The sequence below is a fragment of the Cryptomeria japonica genome, chromosome 6 (assembly GCF_030272615.1).
Source record: "Cryptomeria japonica chromosome 6, Sugi_1.0, whole genome shotgun sequence".
Lineage (NCBI taxonomy): Eukaryota > Viridiplantae > Streptophyta > Pinopsida > Cupressales > Cupressaceae > Cryptomeria > Cryptomeria japonica.
The window spans coordinates 647,172,424-647,188,351 of NC_081410.1; the positions used below are offsets into that span (position 1 = coordinate 647,172,424).

At 30.7% G+C, this 15,928-nt stretch overlaps 1 protein-coding gene across 1 annotated transcript; it reads left to right on the forward strand.

The window, feature by feature from the left end:
• The first annotated feature begins 11,758 nt into the window (after nucleotides 1-11,758).
• On the forward strand, nucleotides 11,759-15,488 carry LOC131060691 (beta-glucosidase 13). The gene is made up of 13 exons (XM_057994021.2): nucleotides 11,759-12,007; nucleotides 12,211-12,277; nucleotides 12,399-12,457; nucleotides 12,589-12,664; nucleotides 12,752-12,823; nucleotides 12,942-13,029; nucleotides 13,255-13,507; nucleotides 13,634-13,749; nucleotides 14,017-14,237; nucleotides 14,462-14,493; nucleotides 14,584-14,686; nucleotides 14,853-14,961; nucleotides 15,048-15,488. The coding sequence occupies exons 1-13, from the start codon at nucleotides 11,870-11,872 to the stop codon at nucleotides 15,214-15,216; spliced, it is 1,503 nt and encodes a 500-aa protein (XP_057850004.2). The 5' UTR covers nucleotides 11,759-11,869; the 3' UTR covers nucleotides 15,217-15,488.
• The last annotated feature ends 440 nt before the right edge of the window (nucleotides 15,489-15,928 follow it).

The following is a 15,928-nucleotide window of genomic DNA, read 5'->3' on the forward strand; positions in this document are numbered from 1 at the left end:
AAAATCTAAAGGTGATCAGATACTGATTTGTGAAGTATTTGTAGATGACATAATCTTTGGAGGAGATGATGAAATGAGTCATGCATTTGCAGATGAAATGAAGAAAGATTTTGAGATGTCTCTCATTGGAGAGATAAAGTTATTCATTGGTCTACAAATTCAACAGATGAAAGAAGGAATCTTCACTACCTAGTCCAAGTATATCAAAGAGGTATTGAAGACCTTTGGCATGGAGGAGAGCAAACCGGTTGGAACACCGATGGTGACCGGCTGCAAACTGACTAAGGAGGATGATTTAGTGTTGGTGAATGAAAAGGAGTACCGGTCAATGATCGGTAAGCTGCACTATGTGGTGCACAACAGACCAGATATTGCTCATGCAGTGGGCATTGTGGCCCGTTTTCAGAAGAGTCCAAGAGAATCCCACTTGGTAGTGGTAAAGAGGATTCTTAGATACCTGAAAGGGATAGTTGATTATGGATTGTGGTATCCATACAATGGTGACTTTGATCTCAAAGTGTTTACTGATGCATATTGGGCAGGTAATGTGGATGACTGAAAGAGCACAACCGGTGGAGTGTTCTTCCTTGGTGGAAGACTAGTCTCATGGACGAACAAGAAGCAGAGCTGTATTTCCTAGTCTATAGTTGAAGTGGAGTATGTGGCAGAATTTATGAACTATACTCAGGCAATCTAGATGAAGCATGTACTAAATGGCTTCAAAGTGACTATATCTGAACTGGTGAGTATTTTCTGTGATAATACCAGTGCAATAAACATTTCCAAAAATCTAGTACTGCATGCTAGGACTAAGCACATTGAGCTTAAGTATCATTTCTTGAGAGAAAAGGTTTAGAATAAAGAGGTTGTATTAGAACATGTTTCCAGTAAGGAGCAACTAGCAGACATATTCACTAAGCCCTTACCGAAGACTACATTTACCTATTTGAGAGGTGAATTAGGGGTTTTGCCCCTTCATGAAATAAACTAAATTTGTGTGCTCCACATTAGTCAAGTACTACCATGTCAGATCTTATAGGATTGATGTGTTGAAGGATGCTACTCCATAGGGGGAGCAGTACAATGGAGATTGGAAGCTTGTGCCTCCACTTTGGCATTGCTGTCAAAGGGGGAGAAGATATTTGATGATGAAGACATATGGCAGAGTGCACACTGACCATTCCAGATGGTGGTGGTTGTGATCTTTAAACTGGGTAAGTGCAAGGTAATGGGTCACAAATTGGCAGAAGTCCGCGCGTTAGAAAACTCGCTCTTAGAAACGGGGGCCCATTTTCAAAAAATGAGGGCCTGTTTTTTCTTTGGGCCCTCGAGGCAAAAAGAAACAGGGGCCCGAGGCGAAACTAAATGGGCCCCTGTTTCTTTCTCAAACGGGAGCCCTCTTGAAAACGAAACGGGGTCTCGTTTTTCAAAAATAGGCCCCTGTTTTTAAATCCAATTTTACCCATTTTTTTCAGGCGCATTTTGTCTATTTTGGACAATAATGGTAATTTTAGGAATGGGCCCTCATTATTTAAATAACGGGCCCTCATTTTGAAAACGGGCCCTCGTTATTTAAATAATGGGCCCTCATTTTGAAAACGGGGTCCATTTTGTGGAAGTTGATTCCACAACTCACCACTTGCCTTGGGATTAGGTCTGGGATAGGCCTAGGATGGCCACACCTGAGACATGGACTTGCAAATTCAAATCTCCATGAGTGAAAGCACAAATATGAACTTCTGAAATAGTTTATGTGCCTCTAATTAGAGAATTATTATACGAATTAAAACCCATTTCAGATTATACTGTCTAGATTCTAAATATATATATATTTTTTTAAATTGATTATTTTAACTATTCTCATTTAATTTATACTAAATCGGGTCTATAAACTTGAAATATTAACTAATTTTGTTAATTTAATAACTTTTTTATTTTAATGAACTTTGAAAAAAAAATTATGTCATCAATCTACACAATTATTTTCTATTTAAAAAAAAAAATTCAAAAAAGTTAAGTTTACGTCAAATTATGTGGGCCGTACATGTCAAATTTATAAAAAGATAATTACAGTCATTATAAAATAAATTAAAAAAAATATTTATAAAAAAAAATACAAAAAAATATGCTCATCAATATTCAGTGTGTTACAAATCATTTCCCAAAATGGTTTGAGAATTTAATAATTATAATTGTGTAAAAAATTGTGGGTCGTACACATGCATGGTATGGTCCTGAAACAACCATTTTAAAAACATAGTTTTTATAAATCCATTCAAAAAGCTATTTTTTATTATGTGGGTATTAAAATAAATTACATATTTGGAAAGTAGACTCATAGGGCTATCTTTCATATTACTGACTTTTTCCAAGATTCAATCTCCAAGTGTTTCAAAATTTAAGCTCAAATGAGACAAAACTTGAAAAATCAAGGAAAACACTTCCACTTTTTGGCCAAAAAGTGGACTCATCTTCTTGCACTGACCCAACCGGTATATGCTATTGAGCATGGTGTAGATACTGAGCAATGATACACTGAGTATTGCCATCAATGCCAAAGGGGGAGATTGTTGGCATATGATGAAGCAATGACAATGTATGTTGTCATTAATGTCAATAAGTGCTCAAGCAAGAGAACTGATATGCACCAGTATGAAAATTGGAAGCGGTTATGGTCAACTGGGATGGAGTGGACCAGTTTTGGGATTCACTAAGTGTGACTACCAATTGGTAGTCTCTATTCAGCTCTAGGGTTTCCGATATGGCCTATGGAGTGCAACTGATGGTGTTTTGTGAATGATAAGGATAAGGATCGGGATGCCACATTATCTGTGTGCACGTGAAGAATTTACTTGAGGATCTTGCGTGTGAAGATCGAATGCATTGAATGCCTATCTCGGAAATGCACGATTTTATGAGCGGTGTGTGAAGAGCGCGTGATGGGTTACTGTTTTCCAAATGTAGTGAAGATTGGATGATGCAGAATGTCTTGAGATCTATCTTAGATCATTTCATTCTATGTAATGTGTTTGGACAGCTAGGATTGGACCTCTTGTAATTGTAAACCTAAAATATTTAGGGTTTAGGGTTTATGCTACTGACCTAACTTTTGTCTATAAGGTCGATGAATTTTGTTATTGTAAGTGTTAGCAAAAGTTGTGTATGTGTTCGCGTGTTGGAGATTAGATACTTGCCAAACCAGAGTGAGGAATTTGCAGAGTGTGATTGCAGAGGAGAGGAACTAAAAAGGATCTGCTTTAGCAAGGAGTGTTGTTATCAGATCAGAGTTTTACCTATTGTCTTCTAACCATTTCAAAAAAATGAAAATCCCTTGACTAGGTAGCTTTAACAGGCTTTGTTGTAAATCCTCTAACTAGGTGGCTCAAGTTCATTGAGCTATTTAAATCCTCTAGCGAGGTAACCTTTAATAGCGTTTCAACCTTTAACAGGGTATATAGCCATCTCTTAACCGAGTGATCAATAACATGATCGGTTCCTAACAAAACCTTATTGTAAAGTCTTTAATTGGACTAGGCTCCTAACAAAGCGGACTTCAAAAGAGTTCAAAACAAACTTGTGGGTATTCATCCCCATCGTGGTTTTTCTGGTTTGGGTTTCCACGTAAAAAAATCTCGGTGTTAAGGGTTGTGAGTTTTTCATGTGATGATTGTGTGTTTTTGATTAAGTTATTTATGCAAGCAATGTTAAATGGTTGTGGTATTGTAGATACAACTCATGCATGATTATATCGGTAAAGTAGTCATCAAGATTTGAGATCTGTGGAATGCTGTCTAAAGTATCTGTGTTTAATCGGTCTAGCCATGTTTATGCTCAGTGGTGAAGACAACCAGTTAGCTGTGTTTTAATATGATAAAGTGTTGTGAAGTTTTTGTGTGTACTGATTCACCCCCCCCCTCTCAGTATTGGTCAGGACCTTAGTTGCTCATCATTATTCATCACTTACTATCTGAGATAAACATATCTCTTAGATTGCTAATAATGGAATTGACCTAGGGGAGGATGTTCTCCCAATTCAAGAACCCTGTCAAATCCCTTAGGTTCTCCTCTAAGTATTGAATCTGGTCAAACATAATCGTTAGAGTATAATAATGATCAATGGTAGGAGGAGACCCCAAAGGACTATTCATCAAAGTATTGTATCAAGCATTAGGTTGTGAACCATATGTAGAAGAGCCTCTTGTGATAATACCTTTAGGCAAGGAATAGGAAGTTAAAGGATCATCATGATCTATAATCCCTAAGAACATTGGGTCACATCTTGTAGGTGCGTAGCGATTTGGTGGGATGCTAGGTCTAAAAGTTCTCCTCACAACAACCTCAAAAGTAGTCTAGTTCGTAAAGCTCATATACAAGATTCATAATGCTTTGACAATCCCGAGAGCGTGCAAAAGAGATACCTAACAAAAGCATTAAATTATCTAAGTTTAACAAATTTTTTATAAAGATTTGGAAATTAAAAACCACAAAAGAGGCAAGTTCATGTTGGGTTGACCAAAATGAAGAAATATTGTTTAATAAATAGAGTTAGGTTCAAGCACCCATTACACATAAAATTGTATATATTAACCAAGGAATAGTGTGAGAATGACATGGACGTGACAAAGATTTAACTTGTTTATTTTTAATATGGAATTCATATTTAAATTCAAACAAGGTTAATGCGAAATAAAATAACCAAGGATTTAAATGACCACAAGTCTAATGTGGATAAACAAAGACATATCATGTTAGTTAAAACTGTAATCCATGGAAATCAATAACTTGATTTAATATGAACGAATTAAACATGACCTAAAAAATTAGAAGGGCTAATAAATAGGAAAAGACTAAGCCTATTCTTAATCACCAAAAATAATCCTACAAAACCTAAACATGGAGAGTTTAAATAGACAACCCAAACGACCAAATAAAAATTAAACTGATAAGAATCAAGCTTGAAGAAATTGGACATGTTATTAATAGGCTTTGCTCCTACCATCACTTCATTTTTAGTATATATTATATTTGCATATGTTATCTTTGTTGTCTTTCCTTGCTTCTATTTGATGTCAATTTTGAAGGTTATATGTGTCAAAATTTTCTTTTATTGGGGATGAAATTGTGCCATCTTTCATAAGCATTGATTTGACACATGCATATGCACACACTAGGTACACAATTGATAATTAGTTTCTTCTTTGCTTAGTAGTTGTTGAATTTCAATTTATTTTTATTTCCTTCTAAATTGGTGGTCACTAATTACAACATAAAACTCAAGGGCCATATTAAGTTATTAGATTTATCTACAATTCATTCATAATTTTCATAGGTTGGATTCTTTTTTCTTATATTTAGTATGGTAGAACATATGTAAATAATTAGTTATAATTTTTTGTAATTTTTTAAATAAGTAAATAATTAGTTATAATTTTTTTACTGGGACTTTTAAAAAATATTAAAGAGTAATTTTTCCGTCAACCTAACTTGATCAAAAAACATATTAAATTTAGAGTGTGACGTATTTTTTGGATTTGAAATAGTGAAACATTTTGAAAGTATCAATATTTTTCAACCAATCCATTAATTGGGACTTTAGACATAGTTCAGATATAAAATCATTAATTATTACCTACTAAATTGATAATCAAATGTATATCTTATATTATTAGAATGTTGACAATTTCTTGAATAAACATTTTTCATTTCATCAAATTCATATTATAAAAAAGGTTATTAGCATGACAGGTAAAGTTAAAAAAAGAAAAAGAAACTTCTAAATAAATTAAAATATATAAATTTAAAATTGTAGAAAATTGAATCCACTTAAAAAGCTTAGTATTGACCGACAATGTAAATGGGATTCTTAATACACACTTAATTTAATGTATAAATCTTTACTTAATAAAAGTAAAAAATATAATTAATTGTCCCACTTAAAAAAGTTGTGCCACGTAAATAAAATGACCCTTAAGAAAGCAAGGGGTCATGTGTAGTATTTCGTATACACCTACCTCCTTTATTCCATGTGTTCAATTATTAGTGGACAAGATTTGATTTAAAGTTAGAATCACATGTTTTTATATATGATTTGGGACCCAAAAAAATCTTATCATTTGACTTTGGGAAATATTGTGAATGGGTCTAAAAGGTCTGAAAATGTTCATCAATGTTTTTTTATTTTTTTTTGATTTTGGGAAATATTGTGTGGGTCTGAAAAGGTCTGAAAATGTTTGAATGTTTTCTAATTTTTTATTTATTTGTAATTTGAAGTTTAATTATTTTTTTTTTTTTTTGGTTTAGAGATAAAATTTATATTGTAGGTATTTAAATAGTGTTCACTTCAAATTTTCTACAATACAATTTAAAAAAATAAATTTCATCAGCTCTTTTAAATGATTATGGAGATTTTTAAGGTGACAAAATATGTCTTTGTATAAAATCCATTTAACAATCATTATTTTTCAATAATTATTTACAATCTTGACATGTAGAGGAGTTTGATGAAGTGAATTTTGGAATTAAAGCACATTTTGATAGACAAGAGACATATTTACATTAGTTACAATGTTTTTGTATTAAAGTTGGAACTTTTGTAAATTCTCATAATAAGATTAAAATTTTGTAAATAATAATTTGTAATTCTTTTGTTATATTTTTCCAAGATAAGACATTGATTAATAATACAATATATGAAAGTAAACATGATTAGATTCTCAATGTATGAGGTTATGTTGTGATTTCCTTCCATGTGACATGTGCGTAGTGAGTTTATTTATTCAAGATAACTATAAGATTTTATGAAATAAACCACATGATTTTATTGGTATACAAGGTTAAGTTTTTCTAGGACAGTGAAATTTGAGATTAAAACGATTAGAAAATGCAATTACAAAATGGAAAACATTTCAAATCCAAAAATAGTTCTTTTGTTGAGTCTTAAGTCTTGTGAGCATGAACTAAACCATGAACTTTAGAAGAAAACAATGTCTTGAAAATAAATTATTTGAATGTCAAGTTGAAAACAATGCTTTAGAGGAAATTTTAACCTTGAAGTAGCTATATTTAAATACCGAACCATAAAAGACTTTTCCTTAGTAAGTAAAAAAGTGTGCCAAATTATAATTAAAGCCACACACACACATATTGTTTTTAATTAATTAAATATAATAATTACAAGTTCAAATCCCACAAGGGGGTAGGGTATGTACACCTTATTATATTATTTTTTATTTTACGGTCCATTATCGATAAAAAAAATAAAAAATAATTTTTTTATTATTAATAATTATATATAATTATAAGTATTACTTATTTTATTATATTTAATTTACATATAGTTGATGCATTATAATTATTTCATTAATATATAAAAATTATATTATATTATTATTATATATTAATCAATATATTATTATCTACTAATTTTATTTTTTGACATAATATTATATAAATTGGTTAATTAAAACTATGTATTTAAATTTCGGTTTACTATTTTTTGCCAGTCTTTTTCTATGCGGTTCTTAAGCACTGTTGGTGTCTTATCTTAATATCTTTTGTTAAAGGTTTAGGGTCCTAAAAACCCGCTTTTTTAATTAATCAGAACTACGTATTTAAATTTTTTATACATTTGATATTTATAATTTTATATATTTTTTGAAAAATTATTTGAGAGAAAGAAAATGAAAGACACTTTGATAAAATGCTTTAGAGTTAATAGTATTAAATATGTTATGAATGGTTGATGGGTATAAATATTTATAACTTATTAATTAATATGTATATATATTGAACTATTTATGTCTATTATTATCAATTTTAATATTTATTTACATTCTATATATATAATTGTAATGTTTTTTTTTGTATAATAGAAATATTGGTTACATAAAAATCAAATGGGTCCATTTGTCATTATTGCATGGTCAAAGGAAAAAGAAAAGAATGCCATAAAGTAACAAATTCACTATTCAAGCACTATTTCATAATAGTGGTACTATTGTCCAAATATGAATATTATTTCAATAGTACTATAAAAATGCAAAAAAAAAGATAGAAGTTCTTACAAAGATGACATCATAATCCAATAAGAATTTAGAATACTATTATCCAAAAGGAAAAAAAAGATAAATCAATTTGTATATTTTAAAATAAATCTGAAAAAATATAAACATTAGAAAATTTGGTCAACCTTTTTTAATTTTTGGTTATGATTAGTTGATGGTTTATTGAATGCATTAGTATAAATTAGTATAAGAAAACATCTAAAATAGTTGAAGGTTTTATGTACTTTTACATGAAAAATATATATTTCTTATCTTGTGTTCAAGGCAATTACACAAACACAATGCAACAATTGTATAAGGATTATAAGGATTTTTTATTGATTATCAATAAAAAATATATACATTTGACTAGATAACCCAAGATATATATACAAGAAGCATTCATGATTATATTATTTTTGTGACAAAAATATTTTGAGTACATTATATTCCATTGACAAGTTCTACTAATATTTCCACTAGCTAATAAAATACTTTCTAGTCTAAAAAACAATACACAATATACTCACGAAACATGCATAAAAATAAATTACACTATCTATAAAAATAAAAATAAAAATAAAACTAAATTACTTTCTTTGATTGATGTTTAAAACTTAAAATAAAAATAAAAATCCAATTCAACAAAATTTATAAGTATGTTGCAATTGATAATCAAACAAAGACTATTTTAAATGAGAATTAAAGCTCTATATATGATGCAATTTAATAATTATATTTGAATATCAATACATTTAATGTTAAATTGATCAAAGATGTTAGAATTCACATATATATCGTTTCTTGAGCAATCTAGGAAACAAGTAAATATAAAATAGATTTAAAAATATACATATTAATTAATCTTTTGTTAAATATTATTTTTTTATTATTAATTTTAAAAATATTTTAAACTAATATATGTTAATTTTTTTTATATTATTATTAATTTATTTTACTCACGATCTCTTCTCTTTTTTCTATTTCATCTTTTCAATAAATTATTTGAAATATGAGTATAAAATGTATAATTAACTCACAATATTTTAAATAAAAAGTAATGTCACCATCAAATAGAACAATAAATGGTGACATGAAAATAAGTTTAGACTATTATTTTTTCTTTTGTCAAAATAACATGGTTAAAAGTTTTAATACTTACCTCACACTAATAATATTATTCACAACTATTATTCAATAGAATGATAGATAAATTAATTTTGATATTTTAAAAATAAGTTGAATATATATATATATATATATATACATCTCATTGATTCATTTGTTGAAAAATATTAAATCATATAAATGCAGTAGTATTCCTCCCCGAAATAAGAACTAATATGAAAAAATTGCAGTAACTATTTTTTGAAAGTGGAAACTATAAAATATTTTTTTTAGAACTACCATTATTTTGAAGAGATAATTATTTTTTTAAATTCTTCACTTCATGTATACTCACAAAAAGTTCTTTTTCAGTTTTCTTCAAATTATGGATAGTTTTTAATAATTGAGATTGTTTAGCTACATATATAGGAAGATAATTTTCATATGTTACATGTTAAAAAAAATATATTGTATTTAAAATATTTAAGGCCTACATAATGCATAATTATGAAAAGAATATTTTTGGAAAAGATTAATGTTAAATTTTAAATCTATTGAAATTTCAATTCATACTAGGGGATGCATCTTAGATGTTTGGGATCACACTATGATACATCTAATCTTGATTATATGATATCATATAGTACAACACATCTTATGTGGTTGGTATTACATTATGATATAACTAATCTTAATGTGTAGGATCACATTTTATGATACAAAATTTGTATTTTTTATTCTCATAAATTACCTTTCTACAATATATTTTTGTAGTCCGTAGAATACAAGATTTATTTAATATTCTGAAGATATCAAATCTATGGTCCTTAGTAGGGGATATTTTGGTTTCTTAGCAAGTTGTACTAATGAACCAAGTGTTGCACCTAACACCTTTCATCCATGCACATTATAACATATGAGTTAAGGACCAACTATGCAACTAATGTAGGATCATCCTTGGTTTAACGCAATCCTCATCACCAAATACATAAATAATACATTTGAAATCATCGTTTAAACTATTCTTAGATATTTGGACTTCTATTTTCTAACATTGTTCATTGACCAACCTCTTATGTTCTTTCTATAATCAAGTGATTATATATGAACCTACATGTTTATATCTCATAAATTCAAATTAGATCAACCATCTCATTCTACTCTAGACTATGCTTATTTTTATTATTAGCAATAACCTTATATTATTGGACTCTAACCTTCCATGCATCTAGTTTTTAGTAATTTTCTCCTATATATTTGTTTATTTTGATCCACACCATCAACACAAACATTTCCATTACTAATAACTTACCTCTCTATGTTTCATCTACTAGGTTTTTTCATCCACTTGATTATTCATCAAAATGTGCAACAATTGCACATCCTTCATGTCCTTTGACATTGGGAATATTCAAATTCTCTATGTCCTTTTACTCTACATCTAAAACAATTTAATATAGATTATCTTCTATTGTCTCTACCATATCCATATATTCTTTCATTGGGGCAATGAACTGTTATTTCCACTTACCTTAGTATATACATTATAGAATGTTTTATCACTTACCTTGCGATCTATCTATCTATCTGTAGAACCATATTATCTTTTTATAATAATACTGTCATTCTGGCCTTTGTAGCCTTGCAATCATGTTACTCAAAAATTAATTTTAGTCAATAAAATAAGATAAGTATTTAGAGTTTTGTAATAATAATCGAATTATTAAATTATATAATATTAGTATAATATTTACCTAAAGTGTACATTGAGTGATCAAATCTAAATTTGATTTTTTTTATCATTGAATTCAATTGTAATTTTGTTGAACCATTTATCTTGTTTAAGAGTAACAATTTCCTCTAATCTCAACTCAAAATGTATCATGGATTCAAACTTTTCTTCTAAATTTTTTGATTCATTCTTGCCTTGATATTTGATGATACCATCTTTCATAATTGCAAACAAATTTTGTTCCACATCTAAACCTTCTTCATTTAAAGTTAGAGAAATGTTTTTGTACACGAGGCAAGAGTCATGATATCCATCACATGAGTCAAAGATTTGTTCATATACTTAAAGTACCTTTTTAATCCTATCTATTCATTCTTCAACCATTGGTTTCTCCACAATCTTGAACCCTCCATTTGCACCTATCACATGCAATACTTATCCTCTCCTTATGTCATGTATTAAAATCCATTCAATTTATGCCACTAATAGTAACACTCAATGACTATGTCATCTATTCATAATTGAAAAAAAATTCTATTAAAATGATATAAAAGAAATCAAGCAGTGATAAACGTGGGAGCACGTTTCTCATGCTAGCCAAGAAATTAATGTTGAAATTCGTACATAACTTTACCATATGCGTTCAATTACTGATACATGGTGGACACCATTTGAGTTAAAGTTAGAAGCCATTTTAACATTTTAAAATATTCAGCAACCCATCGAGTATTTTGGATATCGTCTGCTACACAGTAAAATCTTATCTCATTGACTGGTTGTTTCGCATTACCTGACCCCAGATAAGTAATCATTGAAAATGTCAGAAAATATATTAAAGGTAATGGGGATGTTAATACATTTTACCTCATAATTTTTTTAGTTAAGATGCATCCAGAATTATGGATAGACATTGCAGGGAAACACATTTTGCTTGGGAAAAATAGTATAAATAGGTCTTTGAGCTGAAAGAAAAATATCAGTTATCAAGATGAAGATCTTTAGTGTGTCGGTAGTTGTGTTTTTTTGCTATCTAGGGGCACCATCCTTAGCCAGAGGTTATGCCCAGTTTGGGAAAAAGGCCTTCCCATCAGACTTTGTTTTTGGGCTTGGATCTGCAGCTTATCAGGTTTGGCCATTCTCTTCATTCACTGTATTTGTTTAATATTTAACAATGGTGCATTTTTGTTGCAGTTGAGAACATTTTGTTCTACTTATAGATTTAGAATGTTTTCCTGAGATAAACTGTCTAGAAAGCTAGTTTTTCTGGTCTTCTATTTTTCATCACTCTCAGCAGGGAAATGATTAAAACAGTAGGTGTTTTTCATGTAGTATGAAGGAGCAGCTCGAGCGGATGGAAAGGGGAAAAGTGTTTGGGATACATTTGCACACATTCCAGGTTTTATTTGAGGATGGGGAGGATTCCATTGTTGTTTATACTTCATTGACTATAGCCATTAGTAGTAGCATTTATTATTATTATTATTAATTTTTATCCTTGAATGTTTATGCTTTTGCAGGGAAAATTGTTGACAATAGCAATGGTGATGTTGCGAATGATCAGTACCACCGTTATAAGGTTTGTATTATGGAATGAAAGATCAGAGGGAGGATATTGAAAATGTTGTACTGTTGTCTCTTTGCTTCTTAAATACTTGGTTAGATTAAAGGAAAGACCTGACTGTTTATTGGTGTAAATAACCTTCTCAGGACGATGTGAAACTTTTGGCTGATCTGGGAGTTGATTCATATAGATTTTCAATATCCTGGACTCGCATATTCCCCAGTATGTTATGGAACTTTCTCTCTACTTTGATGTTGTTAAATGCTTTATCTTTAGATGTTGACAATGATCACCCATTTTTTTGGGCAGATGGAAGTGGGAAGGTGAATAAAAAGGGAATAGCTTATTACAACAATCTTATTGACGAGCTTCTTAAGCATGGTATACTTATATTTAAGTTGCAAGGGGGATTATGATTATCTTAAAGATCCAAGCTAATGTTGCTAGCAGAGAGAAATAACAGTCATGTATGCTGATAAACTGTTTGGCCAAATTGTAGGCATTCGTCCATTCGTGACAATATTCCATTGGGATCTTCCACAGGCTCTCCAAGACGAGTATGGAGGTTTCTTAAACGAAAAAATTATGTAAGCCAACTTTCTGGCATTTTGGATTTGATATAAATAATATATCTTTAAGTTTTGATTTGTTTATATGATTATTTTTAGTAGAATTTATTTATGATATTATTGATGCGATTTTAGATAAATGATCTAAGCAACTCAAAACTTAAAATATGTTGCCTTCTTATATTTTTGTAAATGCAACGGAAAGTTCCATATTGCTGATGTCTATTTTTTTTGTGTATCCAGAAAAGATTTTGTCAACTATGCAGACGTATGCTTTAAAGCTTTTGGTGATCGAGTGAAGGATTGGGTGACAATAAATGAGCTGATAAGCATGAGCGTGTATGGATACAACTTTGGAAGCCTTGCTCCTGGCCGCTGCTCCAAATCAGTTGGAAATTGCAGCGCTGGAAACTCAGCTATTGAAACATATATAGTCGCCCACAATTTACTTCTTTCACATGCAGCTGCTGTAAAACTATACAGAGACAAGTATCAAGTATGCACATTCAAGATTTCATCAATATTTGATCTACTTAATACTTACTTTTGTTTCATCAAATGGGTTATACTTATATTTTATCAATCACATAGATTTGAAAATGGGGTATCTATGTTGTTGCAGAAAACACAGAAGGGAAGCATTGGAATCACACTTGTAACCCACTGGTTTTTGCCTCACAGCAATTCATTGGCCGACGGAAAAGCAAGTCGACGGGCACTTGATTTTTTCTTTGGCTGGTTAACACCCATACTTACCAAAAATATAAAAAAATAAGAGTGCTTAAGAGATTGAATTCATAAAAATAGTACTTATCTGCTAATAACATTTCTTCTACCAGTAAGTAACAATTATGTTATGGGTTAAAAGGTATATAGATCCTCTAGTAAGAGGGGAATATCCATAATTTTAGTGTGCTTAAGAGATCGAATTCATAAAAATAGTACTTTATGTGTTAATAACATTTCTTCTACTAGTAAGTAACAATCATGTTATGGGTTAAACAGGTATATAGATCCTCTAGTAAGAGGGGAATATCCAGCTTCAATGCGAGCTACGTTGGGTGCTCGTCTACCCCGTTTTACCCAAGCACAGTCTAATCAAGTGAAAGGCTCTTTTGATTTCTTGGGTATCAATTATTATACTGGAATGTATACCATACATGACAGCTCTGTTCAAAATCCCATGAACAACAATTTCACACAGGATGCCCGTATCATATTAGTTTGTACGTTAAGCATATCATCAATAATGTTTATATCAAAATTGTCAGTGAATTTATTAAATGCTAAATGTGAAATGTTTTATCAAACTTAGGTCTGTGAATCTCTGATTATTTTTAGCAAGCGTGGGTCCCAGTAATCAATTTATGCAGTGAGTGACAGTAAAGAAGCACAACTAAGTAATTTATCAACTTCTTGATATTAATCATCACTTTTAAACTTTGTGCAGATGAACGCAATGGTATTCTGATTGGACCCCAGGTAAAATTAAGACCTCTGCACTGAAATTCAACTTTTAGGCTTTTTGAGGCGATAAGCTGATGATGTAGCATGGACTATATATTTTATCAGGGAGGAGCAGATTGGTTGCATCTTTATCCACGTGGGATTAGAGAGTTGCTCAATTACATTAAATACAACTATAACAACCCACCCGTTTATATCACTGAGAATGGTATAATATAAAAATATTAGTTACCCAAGCATCTTAATAGCTAAATATTGGGTTTACTTGACTTGTGTTTTTTCTGGCAGACAATTTATCAGTAATAACGACTGTGAAATTAAAAAAAATAAAAATTCCTTTGTTTGTAATAAGTTAAATTGTGTGCATTGTGCAGGGATCGATGATTCGTACAATTCAAGCATGACAATGCAGGAGAGACTAAATGACACATGGCGAATTAACTACCATTCCAAGCATTTGTTAAATCTTGCAATGGCAATAAAGTAAAGCGCTTCCCTTTCTGCTAATATTGCCTATTGTGATGTTTGTTTCCACTGTCTGATCCATATTTTATAATGTGATTGAACAGGGATGGATGTAACGTGAAGGGTTATTATGGTTGGACATTTATGGATGATTTTGAATGGAATGGAGGATACGAAAGCAAGATGGGCTTTTACTACGTTGAGCGTTCTAACAACTTGACTAGACATGCAAGAGCATCTGCGGACTGGTTGAAGGACTTTTTGCATAACTAGAAGACTGATTTCTATATTCTATCTATTTATCTGCAGTACCGTATTATCTTATTATAATAACACTGGCATTCTAAGAGCCTTCGTTGCTGTGTAATTGTGTTACTGAAAAACTAATCTAGTTAGAAATAAGATAATTATTTAGAGTGTTCCAATGATATCTAATTATTAAATTGGATATTATTCAAGTATAATATGTAAGTAGAGTGTATTTGGAGTGATTAAATCTATATCTGATTTTCATTATTAAATCTATTTGTAATTTTGTTGAACCATTTTCATCTTGTTTAGGTGTAATTTTTTTTCCTAATCTCAACTCAATATACATTATTGAACCATTTTCATCAACGATTCCCTGCCCGTCAGAAATACGACAATCCCATGGACTCTGCCGACGGTGGGCATGAACACTCTTCCAGTCAAAAAAGTCATCGGAATCAGTAGATTTCGTCGCAAAGCAGACCACGATTCGGAACTTCGCACCGACGGTGATGCTGTTTGTCCGATGCTTGTGTTGTCGGTCCATTCGGAGACATTGACGACCATCCGACTACGAAGTGTCGTCGCACGTACAACATCCTCATCAAATGTTTGTGTGGTTTGAGTCGGAAGTGCGACGACTCTAGAGCATTTCACCGATGAGAACGTTGTATGTCCATCGATTACATCATCGGTTGAAAGATTGGTATTTGTCGTAATTCTGATGATGATAATT